Source organism: Leptodactylus fuscus, chromosome 4, assembly GCF_031893055.1.
Source record: "Leptodactylus fuscus isolate aLepFus1 chromosome 4, aLepFus1.hap2, whole genome shotgun sequence".
Lineage (NCBI taxonomy): Eukaryota > Metazoa > Chordata > Amphibia > Anura > Leptodactylidae > Leptodactylus > Leptodactylus fuscus.
The window spans coordinates 48,071,968-48,092,259 of NC_134268.1; the positions used below are offsets into that span (position 1 = coordinate 48,071,968).

Here is a 20,292-nt window from a genome sequence, read left to right on the forward strand (position 1 = left end):
GTCTGTGACATCAGGGCACATTGTACAGGGGAGTGAATAATCAAATTTCCATACGTTCAAGTTGGGCAGATTTGATAGACACTAAGGTCTCGTGCACCCAACTATATATGAAGCCCAATATTTATAGAGCAGGAGATGAAAAGGGAACCCCCTCCCCCCATTGACATCAATGGATGTTGTCCAATTGCACACTCTCTTGCATGATATGTAAAGTTCTATTCAGGTGACTGGTGAAAAAACGCCTGTGAGAAGGGACAGTTCAAGCTGGGTTCACATCCGTTGGAGACTGCGTCGATGAAACCGCTGAACGGACTTCGGGACCTGAATGACTGAGGCGATGGTGCTAGTGTGAACTTGGCATCACAACTGGTTTGCATCTGTTTTCACATTTTCCTTACAGAGGTTTCAGTCTGTTGAGGGATCTCTGAAGACAAGTAATACACAACGTAAAAAATCGGTCATTTGAATACCCCCATCTGCATGAATAGATTGTAATGCAGCCATATGACGGCTGTGTCCAATCTTTACCACAAAGTATATAATTATTAGACAGGACTCTTAGGAGAGATTGAGAGTCCTGATTACTCTGCCCACATACAGTGATTGACATGTCTTCGGTGTAAACCTACTGATACACGGAGGGCTGTCATCAGTGTATTTGGGGCAGGGTGGTCAGGGTGATATACCCAAGAGCTCAGCTTCTGTCCCTCTATATACACGTGGATGTGTAATGTATAAGATGACTGTATTATATCTTGTAGGGAACATTCTTCACATTATACGGTATGACCTGTGTGCTCTGTTTAACCAATTGCAATTGTTTTTCTGTGTCTTGCAGAGCTAGAGAATGGCACACATTAAGGCACCATCATCTGCACCCATGTGTGACTCTTCTTTTTCTTCTGTGCTACCCCCTCCTGCCTCAAGTACCAGTCAGATGAGTGTGCAAAGCTCCCTGAATGGATCTGCTACAGAAGTAACCACAGATAGCCCCACCGAAAGTCTAGTGGATTCGTCATCCTCTGTTAGCTCGCCAGGAGTGGCCACTGAAGAAGGGCAAGCCAAATTCTTGGAAGGTACAGTGCCATACAGTTGTCATTTTTTTATCTAGCTCCCAACCATTCCTGACCAATCATTTCTGCTAATGTCAGCCCACTATATGCGAGTTATGTTCTCAGCAGTCAGATGGGACAATCCTGGGATGGAGCAAAAAACAAAAACAAACTTCAACTGCACCAGAATCAATGGAGCTGCGACTGTTGAAGGAGTTATGCTAGTAAGCCTATCTATCCATAGGATACAGGATACATTTTTAGTGTGTGGGCGTCTGACGATAACATGGGGTGGTTCACCAACACTGAATGGAGCTGCTGAAAAAGTGGTCTCCTGTCCTGAGTGTTGCAATTCAGCTATCTCTGGGGCTCTTATTGAAATGAATTGGAGTGGAGGGGGCGCAAGTAACTGCACTTACTGTAATGCACTCTACGTTCTCAGAATCTATGGAGGTTTCAACGGTAAGCTCTCCACCGATCAGCAGTTTTTTTCTCTATCCTATGGATAGAGGATAAATGTGTTTGGTGGCCTCACCCCTTTAAAGAGCACCTTTCAACACCTCCACCAGATGTAATACATTGCATCTTTCAGTAGGCGCGGATCCACTTAGAAAAGAAGTCGGTGGGACAGCGCCTATTAAAGGATGCCGGGAGGTAGTGATGGTGAAAGGTCCTCTTTAAGAGTGTGAAAGTCACATGACTGAATGTCACCTAGCAGAACAGTCCAGACACATGGACGCTTTATGTATGTTTGCAGGCATCTTAAATTTTATGGCAAGGATGACATTAGCCTGTGTTTGGGGAAGGGGGGACAAGAAGGAGTTTTGTGAAGCTTTTTACTCCGAAATGCTGTCACAAGTTATATAAACCTATATATCACAGAGCGCAGGTTCTCTCCCTCCATAATATAATGCCGTCAGATAGGGCAGCAAAAATGATGTGGCATTGAACGTTTTTATTTTTATTGCATACATATTTTCACATGCCCCATTAAAATCAATGAGCCATATAAATACAGATGCATCTGAATCTCTTTAATAGGGACTGCCAACAGCCTTTGAGGAAGATTTTTCCCAAATTTCAGGAGACTTATGGGTAATCCTAGGGGAATAGTCAAGTATCGACTGTCTCATTTACAAGGCTGCATGTTACAGCATTGTCTGGGGGGCATTCCTTACAGCCCAGTGATGACGCTGAGCTATGAGGATCGCCCTTCTGACAGTGGGGAGAGATTGGTTTAGAAACTAACGGCACTGATATATCCTCCACCGGGCACATACCGGGAAGGCTTTATAGTGGTACCGTATATACTCGAGTATAAGCCGACCCGAATATAAACTGAGGCCCCTAATTTTACCACCAAGAACTGGGAAAACCTATTGACTCGAGTATAAGCCGAGGGGGGGAAATGCAGCAGTTACTGGAAAATTTCAAAAATTAAAATGGTCAAGTTTTTGGGTGCTGGGAAAGGGGAGGGGGTGTTTTGGTTCTCTGTCTGCCCCTTCCCTGAGCTTGAGTTTTTGGAACTCCACTTGGAATTCAGCCTGGCTGAATATAGGGGATCTGCAGTGCTCCTATTAACCCCTTCCCGACGGAACAGGAGCACTGCAGATACCCTATATTCAGTAGACCGGGCACTTTCAGACACAGGGATACCTAATGTGTATGTCTTTCACAGTAATTTTCTACTTTTATATGTATTCTAGGGAAAGGAGGGATTTACAATTTTTATTTTCTATACAATACTGTTGCGGCTGGTCATAGACCCCCCCCCCCCTCCCAAAAAAATAAAAAAAAAATAAAAATATTTTTTTGCTTGACTCGAGTATAAGCCGAGGGGGAATTTTTCAGCACAAAAACTGTGCTGAAAAATTCGGCTTATACTCGAGTATAAAACCGCACTTTCATGAGGACATGAAAGGTCCAATTTAAATGTTTTACAGGTGAGACTTGAGACATTGATATTTTTCTACATATGGGTTATCTGTAGTGCCAGTCTCCTGCGGCTGCCTATATGCAGCAGATTGAGAACTTGACAACCTCCCCATCTCCTGCATAAACACTTCTATATCGGTTGGTTACGTTCTGAGAATCTCTTGAGATCTCAGATTTGTCTTCATCAATCACCAGTTACATGATGCTAATTTGAGGAGCTTATGAACATATCAATTGGCAAGTTTTTCTGCATGCCATATAGGAATAATAATACATTTTATTTATATAGAGCCAAACATAACTCTGCAGCACTTTACAAATTGTAGGGTTAAAGTACAGTCAATATGAGACGTTACATGGTAATAAATCAATTCACACAATAGAAGTGAGGGTCCTGCTCGTAAGGTAGAGGGGGTGACACCAGAGGTAGTAGGGGGTGGCATAGGAGGTAGCATTGTTTATGCAGTGGTTCAGCCGTTTTTATGATGAAGGTAATTTTAATTAAACGTATATGTCCAGGCACTTTGAATCTGCACATAAAAAGAAACTGGCTGGTGATGGCTCATACAGCTTTATTTATAAGGTTACAGTCGTTACGGCATCATGTCCTGTGGGTTAATGAGAGAGCATGAGCTGAGGTTAGTTTTACAGAGCCTAACTGCAGAACGATTCAGGTTAGGATATGTGATAGGCCTGGCCGAAGAGATGAGTCTTTAGGATGCACTTCAAGCTGTTGGAGTTTTGATTTAATCTGTTTGTCTGGGGTAGAGCATTCCAGAGAGATGGTGCAACTCTGGAGAAGTCTTGGATACAGGATCGGGAGGCTCTGATAATGGAGGATTGTTAGTCTTAGGTCATTGGCTGAACTGAGAGCACGGGTTGGGTGAGATGCGGGAGAAAATGTAGAGAGATGCAGCACCATGTAGAGGTTTGAGGAATAGGATGAGAAGTTTGTATTGTATTCTGTAGTGAATAGCCAGCCATTGCAGTGACTGGCACAGACCGGTGGCATAAAGTCAATGCACTCAAGATTAGAGATGAGCGAACAGTGTTCTGTCGAACTCATGTTCGATCGGATATTAGGCTGTTCGGCATGTTCGAATCGAATCGAACACCGCGTGGTAAAGTGCGCCATTACTCGATTCCCCTCCCACCTTCCCTGGCGCCTTTTTTGCTCCAATAACAGCGCAGGGTAGGTGGGACAGGAACTACGACACCGGTGACGTTGAAAAAAGTAGGCAAAACCCATTGGCTGCCGAAAACATGTGACCTCTAATTTAAAAGAACAGCGACGCCCAGCTTCGCGTCATTCTGAGCTTGCAATTCACCGAGGACGGAGGTTTCCGTCCAGCTAGCTAGGGCTTAGATTCTGGGTAGGCAGGGACAGGCTAGGATAGGAAGGAGAAGACAACCAACAGCTCTTGTAAGAGCTAAATTCCAGGGAGAAGCTTGTCAGTGTAACGTGGCACTGACGGGCTCAATCGCCGCAACCCAGCTTTCCCAGGATCCTGAATGGAATACACTGTCAGTGTATTCCCGTATACCCGATATATACCCCGATACCCGTTCCAACGGTGTGCCCCCCCACCTTCACCCCAGAAATACCCTGCAAGTCCCCTAGCAATAGAATTGGGGCTATATACACCCACAATTTTTACTACTGGTATACAGTGCCATTGTCTGACTGGGAATTCAAAGAATATATTGGGAATACAAATACCCTCATTTCTTGCTACTGCCATATAGTGCCAGTGTCTGACTGGGAATTCAAAGAATATATTGGGGTTACGTGCACCCACAATTTTTACTACTGGTATACAGTGCCATTGTCTGACTGGGAATTCAAAGAATATATTGGGAATACAAATACCCTCATTTCTTGCTACTGCCATATAGTGCCAGTGTCTGACTGGGAATTCAAAGAATATATTGGGGTTACGTGCACCCACAATTTTTACTACTGGTATACAGTGCCATTGTCTGACTGGGAATTCAAAGAATATATTGGGAATACAAATACCCTCATTTCTTGCTACTGCCATATAGTGCCAGTGTCTGACTGGTAATTCAAAGAATATATTGGGGTTACGTGCACCCACAATTTTTACTACTGGTATACAGTGCCATTGTCTGACTGGGAATTCAAAGAATATATTGGGAATACAAATACCCTCATTTCTTGCTACTGCCATATAGTGCCAGTGTCTGACTGGGAATTCAAAGAATATATTGGGGTTACGTGCACCCACAATTTTTACTACTGGTATACAGTGCCATTGTCTGACTGGGAATTCAAAGAATATATTGGGAATACAAATACCCTCATTTCTTGCTACTGCCATATAGTGCCAGTGTCTGACTGGGAATTCAAAGAATATATTGGGGTTACGTGCACCCACAATTTTTACTACTGGTATACAGTGCCATTGTCTGACTGGGAATTCAAAGAATATATTGGGAATACAAATACCCTCATTTCTTGCTACTGCCATATAGTGCCAGTGTCTGACTGGGAATTCAAAGAATATATTGGGGTTACGTGCACCCACAATTTTTACTACTGGTATACAGTGCCATTGTCTGACTGGGAATTCAAAGAATATATTGGGAATACAAATACCCTCATTTCTTGCTACTGCCATATAGTGCCAGTGTCTGACTGGGAATTCAAAGAATATATTGGGGTTACGTGCACCCACAATTTTTACTACTGGTATACAGTGCCATTGTCTGACTGGGAATTCAAAGAATATATTGGGAATACAAATACCCTCATTTCTTGCTACTGCCATATAGTGCCAGTGTCTGACTGGGAATTCAAAGAATATATTGGGGTTACGTGCACCCACAATTTTTACTACTGGTATACAGTGCCATTGTCTGACTGGGAATTCAAAGAATATATTGGGAATACAAATACCCTCATTTCTTGCTACTGCCATATAGTGCCAGTGTCTGACTGGGAATTCAAAGAATATATTGGGGTTACGTGCACCCACAATTTTTACTACTGGTATACAGTGCCATTGTCTGACTGGGAATTCAAAGAATATATTGGGAATACAAATACCCTCATTTCTTGCTACTGCCATATAGTGCCAGTGTCTGACTGGGAATTCAAAGAATATATTGGGGTTACGTGCACCCACAATTTTTACTACTGGTATACAGTGCCATTGTCTGACTGGGAATTCAAAGAATATATTGGGAATACAAATACCCTCATTTCTTGCTACTGCCATATAGTGCCATTGTCTGACTGGGAATTCAAAGAATATATTGGGAATACAAATACCCTCATTTCTTGCTACTGCCATATAGTGCCAGTGTCTGACTGGTAATTCAAAGAATATATTGGGGTTACGTGCACCCACAATTTTTACTACTGGTATACAGTGCCATTGTCTGACTGGGAATTCAAAGAATATATTGGGAATACAAATACCCTCATTTCTTGCTACTGCCATATAGTGCCAGTGTCTGACTGGGAATTCAAAGAATATATTGGGGTTACGTGCACCCACAATTTTTACTACTGGTATACAGTGCCATTGTCTGACTGGGAATTCAAAGAATATATTGGGAATACAAATACCCTCATTTCTTGCTACTGCCATATAGTGCCAGTGTCTGACTGGGAATTCAAAGAATATATTGGGGTTACGTGCACCCACAATTTTTACTACTGGTATACAGTGCCATTGTCTGACTGGGAATTCAAAGAATATATTGGGAATACAAATACCCTCATTTCTTGCTACTGCCATATAGTGCCAGTGTCTGACTGGGAATTCAAAGAATATATTGGGGTTACGTGCACCCACAATTTTTACTACTGGTATACAGTGCCATTGTCTGACTGGGAATTCAAAGAATATATTGGGAATACAAATACCCTCATTTCTTGCTACTGCCATATAGTGCCAGTGTCTGACTGGGAATTCAAAGAATATATTGGGGTTACGTGCACCCACAATTTTTACTACTGGTATACAGTGCCATTGTCTGACTGGGAATTCAAAGAATATATTGGGAATACAAATACCCTCATTTCTTGCTACTGCCATATAGTGCCAGTGTCTGACTGGGAATTCAAAGAATATATTGGGGTTACGTGCACCCACAATTTTTACTACTGGTATACAGTGCCATTGTCTGACTGGGAATTCAAAGAATATATTGGGAATACAAATACCCTCATTTCTTGCTACTGCCATATAGTGCCAGTGTCTGACTGGGAATTCAAAGAATATATTGGGGTTACGTGCACCCACAATTTTTACTACTGGTATACAGTGCCATTGTCTGACTGGGAATTCAAAGAATATATTGGGAATACAAATACCCTCATTTCTTGCTACTGCCATATAGTGCCAGTGTCTGACTGGGAATTCAAAGAATATATTGGGGTTACGTGCACCCACAATTTTTACTACTGGTATACAGTGCCATTGTCTGACTGGGAATTCAAAGAATATATTGGGAATACAAATACCCTCATTTCTTGCTACTGCCATATAGTGCCATTGTCTGACTGGGAATTCAAAGAATATATTGGGAATACAAATACCCTCATTTCTTGCTACTGCCATATAGTGCCAGTGTCTGACTGGGAATTCAAAGAATATATTGGGGTTACGTGCACCCACAATTTTTACTACTGGTATACAGTGCCATTGTCTGACTGGGAATTCAAAGAGTATATTGGGAATACAAATACCCTCATTTCTTGCTACTGCCATATAGTGCCAGTGTCTGACTGGGAATTCAAAGAATATATTGGGGTTACGTGCACCCACAATTTTTACTACTGGTATACAGTGCCAATTTCTAACTAGGAATTCAAAATGCGCAAGGCTCCCGGAAAGGGACGTGGACGAGGCCGTGGGCGAGGTCGGGGGAATGGTTCTGGGGAGCAAGGTAGCAGTGAAGCCACAGGGCGTCCCGTGCCTACTCCTGTGGGGCAGCAAGCATTGCGCCACTCCACAGTGCCAGGGTTGCTTGCCACATTAACTAAACTGCAGGGTACAAACCTTAGTAGGCCCGAGAACCAGGAACAGGTCTTGCAATGGCTGTCAGAGAACGCTTACAGCACATTGTCCAGCAGCCAGTCAGACTCTGCCTCCTCTCCTCCTATTACCCAACAGTCTTGTCTTCCTTCCTCCCAAAATTCCGAAGCTTTACAGAACAATAACCCAAACTGTCCCTGCTTCCCAGAGCTGTTCTCCGCTCCTTTCATTGTCCCTCAACCTGCCTCTCCACGTCACGATTCCACGAACCTAACAGAGGAGCATCTGTGTCCAGATGCTCAAACACTAGAGTCTCCTCCATCTCCGTTCGATTTGGTGGTGGATGACCAGCAACCCACCCTCATCGACGATGATGTGACGCAGTTGCCGTCAGGGCATCCAGTTGACTGGCGCATTGTGCGGGAGGAGGAGATGAGACAGGAGTTGGAAGAGGAAGTGGTGGATGATGAGGACACTGACCCGACCTGGACAGGGGGGATGTCAAGCGGGGAAAGTAGTGTGGATGTTGAGGCAGGTGCAGCACCAAAAAGGGTAGCTAGAGGCAGAGGCAGAGGTCAGCAGCTTAGGCGAAGCCAGGCCACACCCGGAATCTCCCAAGATGTTCCAGTTCGTACCCAGCCCCGAAAAACTCCCACCTCGAGGGCACGTTTCTCGAAGGTGTGGAGTTTTTTCAAGGAATGCGCCGAGGACAGATATAGTGTTGTCTGCACAATTTGCCTCTCGAAATTGATTAGGGGCTCTGAGAAGAGCAACCTGTCCACCACTTCAATGCGCCGTCATTTGGAATCCAAGCACTGGAATCAGTGGCAGGCAGCAACGGCAGGACAAAGGCCGCCTGCCGTTCACGCCACTGCCTCTGCCTCTGCCTCTGCCACTGCCACTGCTGACTGTGCTGGCGATGCACTCCAGAGGACGAGCCAGGACACCACTTCATCTGCCTCCGCCACTTTGTTGACTTCTACCTCATCCTCCCCTGGTCCTGTCTTATCTCCTTCTCCTGCACCATCAAAGGCACCATCAGGCGTTTCTTTACAACAACCCACCATCTCTCAGACATTGGAGCGGCGGCAGAAATACACTGCTAACCACCCACACGCGCAAGCCTTGAACGCCAACATCGCTAAACTGCTGGCCCAGGAGATGTTGGCGTTCCGGCTTGTTGAAACTCCCGCCTTCCTGGACCTGATGGCAACTGCGGCACCTCGCTATGCCGTCCCTAGCCGTCACTACTTCTCCCGGTGTGCCGTCCCCGCCTTGCACCAGCACGTGTCACTCAACATCAGGCGGGCCCTTAGTTCCGCGCTTTGCACAAAGGTCCACTTGACCACCGACGCGTGGACAAGTGCATGCGGACAGGGACGCTACATTTCACTGACGGCACACTGGGTGAATGTAGTTGAGGCTGGGACTGCTTCCCAAACTGGCCCGGTGTACCTCGTCTCCCCGCCTAACATTCCTGGCAGGGACACGAGAAGAACACCCCCCTCCTCCTCCTCCTCTACCGCCTCCTCCTCCGCCACCGCCTCCTCCTCCGCCACCGCCTCCTCCTCCGCTGTTAGATTGACCCCAGCTACGAGTTGGAAACGTTGCAGCACTGGCGTTGGTAGACGTCAGCAGGCTGTGCTGAAGCTGATCAGCTTGGGGGACAGACAGCACACTGCCTCCGAGGTGAGGGATGCCCTCCTCGATGAGACGGCAATATGGTTTGAGCCGCTGCACCTGGGCCCAGGCATGGTCGTTTGTGATAACGGCCGGAACCTGGTAGCAGCTCTGGAGCTTGCCGGACTCCAACATGTTCCATGCCTGGCCCACGTCTTCAACCTAGTGGTGCAACGTTTCCTAAAGAGCTACCCCAATGTTCCAGAGCTACTGGTGAAAGTGCGGCGCATGTGCGCCCACTTTCGCAAGTCGACAGTAGCCGCTGCTAGCTTAAAATCTCTCCAGCAACGCCTGCATGTGCCACAACACCGGCTTTTGTGCGACGTCCCCACACGCTGGAACTCAACGTTTCAGATGTTGAATAGAGTGGTTGAGCAGCAGAGACCTTTGATGGAATACCAGCTACAAAACCCTAGGGTGCCACAAAGTCAGCTGCCTCAGTTTCACATCCATGAGTGGCCATGGATGAGAGACCTTTGTGACATCCTACGGGTCTTTGAGGAGTCCACAAGGAGGGTGAGCTCTGAGGATGCGATGGTGAGCCTTACAATCCCGCTCTTGTGTGTTCTGAGAGAATCCCTGATTGACATCAGGGATAACTCAGATCACACAGAGGAGTTAGGGATAGCATCCGATCCGTCACAGCTGGAGAGTAGGTCCACACATCTGTCCGCTTCACTGCGTTTAATGGAGGAGGAGGAGGAGGAGGAGGAGGAGGAAGAAGAGTTGTCCGATGATGTGATGGTGATACAGGAGGCTTCCGGGCAACTTCGAATCGTCCCATTGTTGCAGCGCGGATGGGTAGACATGGAGGATGAGGAGGAAATGGAGATTGAACTTTCCGGTGGGGCCAGAGGAGTCATGCCAACTAACACTGTGGCAGACATGGCTGAGTTCATGTTGGGGTGCTTTACAACCGACAAGCGTATTGTCAAAATCATGGAGGACAACCAGTACTGGATCTTTGCTATCCTTGACCCCCGGTATAAAAACATCTCGTCTTTTATTCCGGTAGAGGGGAGGGCCAATCGCATCAATGCTTGCCACAGGCAATTGGTGCAGAATATGATGGAGATGTTTCCAGCATGTGACAGTGGCGGCAGGGAGGGCAGTTCCTCCAGTAGGCAACCAAGTTCTCACCGGTCCACACAAACGAGGGGCACACTGTCTAAGGTCTGGGACACCTTGATGGCACCCCCTCGCCAAAGTGCCGCCACGGAGGGTCCTAGTGTCACCAGGCGTGAGAAGTATAGGCGCATGTTGCGGGAATACCTTTCCGACCACAGCCCTGTCCTCTCCGACCCCTCTGCGCCCTACACGTATTGGGTGTCGAAGTTGGACCTGTGGCTTGAACTTGCCCTATATGCCTTGGAGGTGCTGTCCTGTCCTGCCGCCAGCGTCCTATCTGAGAGGGTGTTCAGTGCAGCCGGTGGCATCATCACTGACAAGCGCACCCGTCTGTCAGCTGAGAGTGCCGACCGGCTCACTTTGATAAAAATGAACCACCACTGGGTAGAGCCGTCATTTTTGTGCCCACCTGTGTAAAGCACCCCAACATGAAACTCCATGTCTGTACTCAACCTCTCCAATTCCTCCGCATCCTCATACTCATCCACCATAAGCGTTGCACAATTCTGCTAATACTAGGCTCCCTCCAACATGATTTCCCCCAACTCTGCTGGTTAGAGGCTCCCTCCACCCTGATTTCCACCAACTCTGCTGGTTAGAGGCTCCCTCCACCCTGCTTTCCCACAACTCTGCTGGTTAGAGGCTCCTTCCACCATGAATTTGCCCAAACTGGGCTGTTTAGAGGCTCCCTCCACCATGAATTGGTCCAAACTGGGCTGGTTAGAGGCTCCCTCCACCATTAATTGGTCCAAACTGGGCTGGTTAGAGGCTCCCTCCACCATGAATTTCCCAAAACTTGGCTGTTTAGAGGCTCCCTCCACCATTAATTGGTCCAAACTGGGCTGGTTAGAGGCTCCCTCCACCATGAATTGGTCCAAACTGGGCTGGTTAGAGGCTCCCTCCACCATTAATTGGTCCAAACTGGGCTGGTTAGAGGCTCCCTCCACCATGAATTTGCCCAAACTGGGCTGTTTAGAGGCTCCCTCCACCATGAATTTGCCCAAACTGGGCTGGTTAGAGGCTCCCTCCACCATGAATTGGTCCAAACGGGTTTTTAGAGGCTCCCTTCACCATGAATTGGTCCAAACTTGGCTGTTTAGAGGCTCCCTCCACCATGAATTGGTCCAAACTGGGGTGGTTAGAGGCTCCCTCCACCATTAATTGGTCCAAACTGGGCTGGTTAGAGGCTCCCTCCACCATTAATTGGTCCAAACTGGGCTGGTTAGAGGCTCCCTCCACCATGAATTTGCCCAAACTGGGCTGGTTAGAGGCTCCCTCCACCATGAATTGGTCCAAACTGGGGTGGTTAGAGGCTCCCTCCACCATTAATTGGTCCAAACTGGGCTGGTTAGAGGCTCCCTCCACCATTAATTGGTCCAAACTGGGCTGGTTAGAGGCTCCCTCCACCATTAATTGGTCCAAACTGGGCTGGTTAGAGGCTCCCTCCACCATGAATTTGCCCAAACTGGGCTGGTTAGAGGCTCCCTCCACCATGAATTTGCCCAAACTGGGCTGTTTAGAGGCTCCCTCCACCATGAATTGGTCCAAACTGGGTTTTTTAGAGGCTCCCTCCACCATGAATTGGTCCAAACTGGGCTGGTTAGAGGCTCCCTCCACCATGAATTTCCCAAAACTTGGCTGTTTAGAGGCTCCCTCCACCATGAATTGGTCCAAACTGGGCTGGTTAGAGGCTCCCTCCACCATTAATTGGTCCAAACTGGGCTGGTTAGAGGCTCCCTCCACCATGAATTTGCCCAAACTGGGCTGTTTAGAGGCTCCCTCCACCATGAATTTGCCCAAACTGGGCTGGTTAGAGGCTCCCTCCACCATGAATTGGTCCAAACGGGTTTTTAGAGGCTCCCTTCACCATGAATTGGTCCAAACTTGGCTGTTTAGAGGCTCCCTCCACCATGAATTGGTCCAAACTGGGGTGGTTAGAGGCTCCCTCCACCATTAATTGGTCCAAACTGGGCTGGTTAGAGGCTCCCTCCACCATTAATTGGTCCAAACTGGGCTGGTTAGAGGCTCCCTCCACCATGAATTGGTCCAAACTGGGGTTTTTAGAGGCTCCCTCCACCATGAATTGGTCCAAACTTGGCTGTTTAGAGGCTCCCTCCACCATTAATTGGTCCAAACTGGGCTGGTTAGAGGCTCCCTCCACCATGAATTGGTCCAAACTGGGTTTTTTAGAGGCTCCCTCCACCATGAATTTGCCCAAACTGGGCTGTTTAGAGGCTCCCTCCACCATGAATTGGTCCAAACTGGGTTTTTTAGAGGCTCCCTCCACCATGAATTGGTCCAAACTGGGCTGGTTAGAGGCTCCCTCCACCATGAATTGGTCCAAACTGGGGTGGTTAGAGGCTCCCTCCACCATTAATTGGTCCAAACTGGGCTGGTTAGAGGCTCCCTCCACCATGAATTTGCCCAAACTGGGCTGGTTAGAGGCTCCCTCCACCATGAATTGGTCCAAACTGGGGTGGTTAGAGGCTCCCTCCACCATTAATTGGTCCAAACTGGGCTGGTTAGAGGCTCCCTCCACCATTAATTGGTCCAAACTGGGCTGGTTAGAGGCTCCCTCCACCATTAATTGGTCCAAACTGGGCTGGTTAGAGGCTCCCTCCACCATGAATTTGCCCAAACTGGGCTGTTTAGAGGCTCCCTCCACCATGAATTTGCCCAAACTGGGCTGGTTAGAGGCTCCCTCCACCATGAATTGGTCCAAACTGGGGTGGTTAGAGGCTCCCTCCACCATTAATTGGTCCAAACTGGGCTGGTTAGAGGCTCCCTCCACCATTAATTGGTCCAAACTGGGCTGGTTAGAGGCTCCCTCCACCATGAATTTGCCCAAACTGGGCTGTTTAGAGGCTCCCTCCACCATGAATTTGCCCAAACTGGGCTGGTTAGAGGCTCCCTCCACCATGAATTGGTCCAAACTGGGGTTTTTAGAGGCTCCCTCCACCATGAATTGGTCCAAACTGGGGTTTTTAGAGGCTCCCTCCACCATGAATTGGTCCAAACTGGGGTGGTTAGAGGCTCCCTCCACCATTAATTGGTCCAAACTGGGCTGGTTAGAGGCTCCCTCCACCATTAATTGGTCCAAACTGGGCTGGTTAGAGGCTCCCTCCACCATGAATTTGCCCAAACTGGGCTGTTTAGAGGCTCCCTCCACCATGAATTTGCCCAAACTGGGCTGGTTAGAGGCTCCCTCCACCATGAATTGGTCCAAACTGGGGTTTTTAGAGGCTCCCTCCACCATGAATTGGTCCAAACTGGGGTGGTTAGAGGCTCCCTCCACCATTAATTGGTCCAAACTGGGCTGGTTAGAGGCTCCCTCCACCATGAATTGGTCCAAACTGGGGTTTTTAGAGGCTCCCTCCACCATGAATTGGTCCAAACTTGGCTGTTTAGAGGCTCCCTCCACCATTAATTGGTCCAAACTGGGCTGGTTAGAGGCTCCCTCCACCATGAATTGGTCCAAACTGGGTTTTTTAGAGGCTCCCTCCACCATGAATTTGCCCAAACTGGGCTGTTTAGAGGCTCCCTCCACCATGAATTGGTCCAAACTGGGTTTTTTAGAGGCTCCCTCCACCATGAATTGGTCCAAACTTGGCTGTTTAGAGGCTCCCTCCACCATTAATTGGTCCAAACTGGGCTGGTTAGAGGCTCCCTCCACCATGAATTGGTCCAAACTGGGTTTTTTAGAGGCTCCCTCCACCATGAATTTGCCCAAACTGGGCTGTTTAGAGGCTCCCTCCACCATGAATTGGTCCAAACTGGGTTTTTTAGAGGCTCCCTCCACCATGAATTGGTCCAAACTGGGCTGGTTAGAGGCTCCCTCCACCATGAATTGGTCCAAACTGGGGTGGTTAGAGGCTCCCTCCACCATTAATTGGTCCAAACTGGGCTGGTTAGAGGCTCCCTCCACCATTAATTGGTCCAAACTGGGCTGGTTAGAGGCTCCCTCCACCATGAATTTGCCCAAACTGGGCTGGTTAGAGGCTCCCTCCACCATGAATTGGTCCAAACTGGGTTTTTTAGAGGCTCCCTCCACCATGAATTTGCCCAAACTGGGCTGGTTAGAGGCTCCCTCCACCATGAATTGGTCCAAACTGGGGTTTTTAGAGGCTCCCTCCACCATGAATTTGCCCAAACTCTGCTGGTTAGAGGCTCAATCCACCCTGATTTTCAAAACAAATGTTGGTGCCAACCTCAACTTACTACAAGGGCCAAATTCACTGCTGGTGACAAGCTCTCCTCACTGCAAGTGCCAAATACACATGTTTCAAGGTGTTTTCCTACTGTCAGAGAGGTGGTATTGAGTGTGTAAAGTGTGTAGTTGTTAGGCTGTGATGTTGGGGTAATAGAGGGTCTTTGGTGTGTTAGATGCCCCCAGACATGCTTCCCCTGCTGTCCCAGTGTCATTCCAGAGGTGTTGGCATCATTTCCTGGGGTGTCATAGTGGACTTGGTGACCCTCCAGACACGGATTTGGGTTTCCCCCTTAACGAGTATCTGTTCCCCATAGACTATAATGGGGTTCGAAACCCGTTCGAACACACGAACATTGAGCGGCTGTTCGAATCGAATTTCGAACCTCGAACATTTTAGTGTTCGCTCATCTCTACTCAAGATCCATATTCGTCTGTATTAAAATGATAAATGACTTATTTGATAAAATAATTCCAGTAACCAAAATCTTTTTTTTTTTTTTTTTTTTCAGTGCCTCTCCATGAAAACATGACAAACCCCAAAGAGAAAACGCCAATGTGTTTGGTGAATGAGTTAGCCCGCTTTAATAGGATTCAGCCACAATATAAACTTCTAGATGAAAGAGGACCAGCGCATTGCAAGGTAGAGTCCCTACATCTGCCGAAATCTCTCTAAACTAAGTGTACCTACCGTGTATATTGGTAGTATATATGAGTGTATAAACTTTGTAATCTTACACCCCCCTTGTTTTACTGATCTCGTTTTTATATACATTTCATGTACACTATATATATATATATATATATATATATATATATATATATATATATATATATATATATATATATAATAAAAATGAATTCTTGTGTGTGTGTGTGTATATATATATATATATATATATATATATATATATATCTCTGTTTTACTATTTTTGTTCTATTCTATTTTTCCAGTTATTTACTGTTCAGCTGACGCTAGGCGATCAATCCTGGGAAGCCGAGAGCACTAGCATTAAGAAGGCGCAACATGCCGCAGCAAGTCTAGCATTATCTGAGACCACACTCCCTAAACCTGCTGCAAGACAAACTAAAAATATTATCAACAATAACCCGAGTAAGTATGTCTTGACTTGTTGTAGAACGTCTTGTCCATCAGTACAGTAACCCGGTTAAATACTTGATGGGGCTTAGAATAAATGGGACCTGACCAATACGTATTTGAAGAATATAAAGCTTATTCTATCATATAGTAAGGATCGATGGTAATTGTTTTTATCTGCCGCTACACAGAAGCTGCCCATCTGCATCGAATTAAATATTCTTCTGCAAGACTCTCTGCTAAAGGTAAATAGAACTTGGGTTGCTATGGGATCAACTTTCTGTCCTCTTGCTATGGTATATGCCAATACTGTCATAGAGAACAAAACACCTCTCTATTCTGCAAATACCTAGTTGTGTCTGTTTCTGGGAAATCTAGGTGACAGCCGGTAATGCTACACCACCAGGTCGGCTCACACGGCCTTTGTCTCCCAGGTTTCACAAAGTCCCATATTGCAGATTTGCCTCATTATGCAGTGATTTTGGATATGGAGGACAAATCCCTACATAATTTGGCAGATCTATGTTAGTGCTCAGCACAGTGCCTAAAGGGACGTCCATGACACCAGAGTGGTTCTTCAATGGGGTTTTCCAAGTTTTAGATGACACCTGGCACCCTCGCCAGTCAACCGATATGGGCAATTGTGGTTGCTGGAACTAGTTTAATGTACAGAGCCAGAATCAGACAACTTTGTAGTGACTGGGCACTGTCTGCTTGTGGCTCTGTACACTGTGCTAGTTCTGTGACAGCGGTTTCCATTATCAGTGGCGATGCCAGGTATTGGACCCCTATGGATCTTATATTGATAAGATATATATTGATATATTGATAGGTCATCAATATCTGAATTTCAGAAAACTCCGGTAGGCTAAGTCTCCACATTGCGGAAACAATGAGTTATTTTTTGTTGCAGATTTTTTTTTTTTTTTTTTTGAGCCAAAGTGAGGAGTGGCTACAAAAGGAATGGGAAAGTCTGTTAAATCCAGACATTAGTTCAAAAAACTATAGCAAAATCTGCAACAAAAAATGCTGTGTGGGCCCTTAGCCTTACAGGGGTATTCCCATGCACATAATCATATCTATATTTGTAGATTAATTAAAAGTTAAACGTTTTTGCAAATATAAGTAATTAAAAATTCTGCAAAGTTTTAAAGATTTTCTCTAACTTTCTTAGTAGTGACAGTTTATCTTGATCGGTTGCAAATGGTTACGACCACAAATGCAGAAACTTTCTATGGTCTGGGACTTGTCAGGAACCCAGCTATGATTTTCTTACTGTAGCTGGGTTATCAGGCAGGGACACTACATGTATCAGAAGACATCCCGGCCACAATAAAGAAATCGGGGCTGAATTTCTGACCTTAGAAAGTTCCTGCATTCATGGTTGTATCCAATGGCAACCAATCAAGATAACGGACTGTGACCACCAGATATTTAGAGAAAATCTTTAAAACTATGCAAAATGTTTAATTACTTACCGTATTTTTCGGACTATAAGACGCACAGGTTTTAGAGGAGGAAAATAGGGAAAAAAAATTTTGAAGCAAAAACTGGTTAAATATTTAATATATGGGAGTTGTAGTTTTGCAACAGCTGCAAGACCATATTGACAGGTGACCCTGCAGCTGTACGGGGACGCATAGAGTGTTTTTTTTTGCGGGTCCAGAAGTACTTTTTAGTTATACCATTTTGGGGAATATCTATTGCTTAGATCACCTTTTATTGAAAAAAAACCCGGTGGTTTATGATATATGATTTTCTACTTATATATATATATATATTCTAGGGACAGAAGGTGATTTAGAACTTTTATTTATTTCATATTTTTATTATATATTTTTAAAGCTTTTTTTTTTTTACTATTCCCCCCCCCCCGGGGCTTGAACCTGCGGTCACTTGATTGCAAGTCCCATAGACGGCAATACAACTGTATTGCCGTCTATGGGACATTTTGTGTATTAGTATTACGGCTGGTCATAGACCCAGCCGCAATACTAATATATAGCAGTGACAGGCCCGGGAGCCTCATTAGGCTCCCGGCTGTCACCCAAACAGGTCGGCTCCTGCGATATCGCCGCGCAGGAGCCGGCCTGCAACTTTACAGGTACGGGGCCGGTGGGGACTGGCCCCGGGGGAGAAGGGGCCGCTGATACTGACCCGGCATCCGCTGTACTAGAGAGGCGGATGCCGGGGAGGGATAGAAGCCATCACAGACGCCGGGGCCTGAGACATCGCTGCCCTGCCCTGCATGAAGCCAGCGGCGGGGGGACGGAGGAGCGGAATAGCAGCATCACTCCTCCCGCTGCTGGCTTCATGCAGGGCAGAGGAGCGCAGCGATGTTGCAGGCCCCGGCACCTGTAATGGCGTCTATCACTTGCCGGCTTCCGCCTCTCTATTACAGCGGATGCCAGGCGCCACATTCGGCCTATAAGACGCACCCTTCTTTTCCCCCCAAATTTTGGGGGAAAAAAGTGCGTCTTATAGTCCGAAAAATACGGTATATTTGCAAAATATGTTTAACTTTTAATTATCTACAAATTTTAAAAAACTATGTACATGGGAATACCCCTTTAAGGAATCTGGAAAAGCTCTGGGACATCTCCTGGAGAGCTGTTGTAGCCAGCATGGTGTTTTTGTTTTTTTTGTTTTATTTTTTTTGCATAGAATTATTGAAAAATAAATTGAATAAATGTCTACAGTCATGAAGCTGAAATAATTTACCTGCCATGTCATTTAGTAACTAAATGTATTGCCCATAAAATAACAATGCTGGAGCTTCTTTCCTTTAAAACCATGTTGTGTTATAATTTATGGAAATGTATGAATAAATTGACAACAGGTTTCTCCCATTGTTTGTTAGTTAGCATGTTACTACATACTGTAAAAGTGTCTCCTGCTTACAGTATTAGCCTGTGAGGGGCAGTGTTTTCCTACCTTTACACTCCAACCAAATGATTTTTACAAAAAGTCAAAAAAAAAATGACCTGAGGCTGGTTTCACACTACTGTTGTTAATGTCAGTTGCTGCCTTCCATCATAGGATGACAGCAACGGACATTAACTGATGCAGAAAACAGACACAGACTGACACTAATGTAAATATTTTGATGGATACCATATTCTATAATGTTCGTTTACTTTTGTAATGGAATGCGTGAAGGGATTTTTATTCAGTTACAGGGCGGTCCGTTCAGCTGCCTCCTTGTTTTTAAATTTCTGTCTGGCTATGACATTCCGAATCCCTTCGGCTAAGGCCAATTAGCAGTCACGTGACTGCTAAGACCATTCGGCAACCTCAGGAAAGGAACCCAGATGTCATAGATAATGATGTCTCCAGTTCCCTTTTTGAGGCTGCTGATTGGTCTTACATGGGGCAGATACTTCCGCTGGTAGACAACAGAGTGGCAGGACCGGACTTCGCTGGAAGGTGCCAGAGTACCGTAGACGGGGGGGGGGTTATGTGTTTTTTTTTTTTTGTTGTTTTTTTTTTTTCCCCATTTACCCTGGACTAATTAATAAAATTTTAGGCCAGACAACCCCTTTAACTACGGTAGTGTGTACCCAGCCTAATTATGCAGGTAATATTGCAGTCCTCTTCCCAAACATATTGTTGCAGCCTACTGGTGCCGGTCTATGTTAGGAATTGCCCGTGTAGGGACATTACTCATTATGGGAATGATAATGCCCAGTAATCAGTTTAGTCATGCATTTCCATGAGGAGTAAGAGACAACAGAGTTCTTACAGCATTGTTATTTCCGTGTTGGCTGTTTTAGGGTAAGTTCACACTGTTTTTTGGAGAGAAAAAAATCTGCTTCAAGGTTTTTTTTTTTTAAAAAAAATAAAATAAAAAATGTTTTTTTGAAGCGTTTTTTTTTTTTTTTTTTCTTTCTTTACATGAGGCGTTTTTTGAGGCATTTTTAGTTTGTTTTTTTTCCCTCTAGCACAGTGTATGGACCTTGAAAAAAAAACACTAGCGGTTTTTGCAAAAACTGTGTCAAAAATCGCAATGCGATTTGTCCGCCACCCATTGACTCCAGTTTTTTTTCTTCAAGCGGAATCCGTATTTTGAGGTGGATTCCGTGTCAAAATCCGGATCAAAAAACTGTGTGAACTTACCCTTTAGTGGTTCTCTTGTCTGCACCCAGTTCTAGAGTGACCCTGCTGGCATAATCCAAGTATTTG

The 20,292-nt window shown here is 45.8% G+C and overlaps 1 protein-coding gene across 4 annotated transcripts in view; it reads left to right on the top strand.

Moving 5' to 3' along the window:
* Positions 1 to 20,292, top strand: part of STAU2 (staufen double-stranded RNA binding protein 2) — a 186,768-nt gene that overhangs the window by 15,151 nt on the left and 151,325 nt on the right. For 2 of the 4 annotated variants that reach the window (XM_075270414.1, XM_075270416.1), the window contains exons 2-5: positions 839 to 1,076; positions 15,524 to 15,654; positions 15,966 to 16,125; positions 16,302 to 16,355. In XM_075270414.1, the coding sequence (XP_075126515.1) occupies positions 848 to 1,076; positions 15,524 to 15,654; positions 15,966 to 16,125; positions 16,302 to 16,355 (574 nt within the window). In that variant the 5' untranslated portion in view covers positions 839 to 847. The remainder of the gene's footprint in view (positions 1 to 838; positions 1,077 to 15,523; positions 15,655 to 15,965; positions 16,126 to 16,301; positions 16,356 to 20,292) is intronic. The other 2 variants (XM_075270415.1, XM_075270417.1) reach the window with 1 other exon arrangement.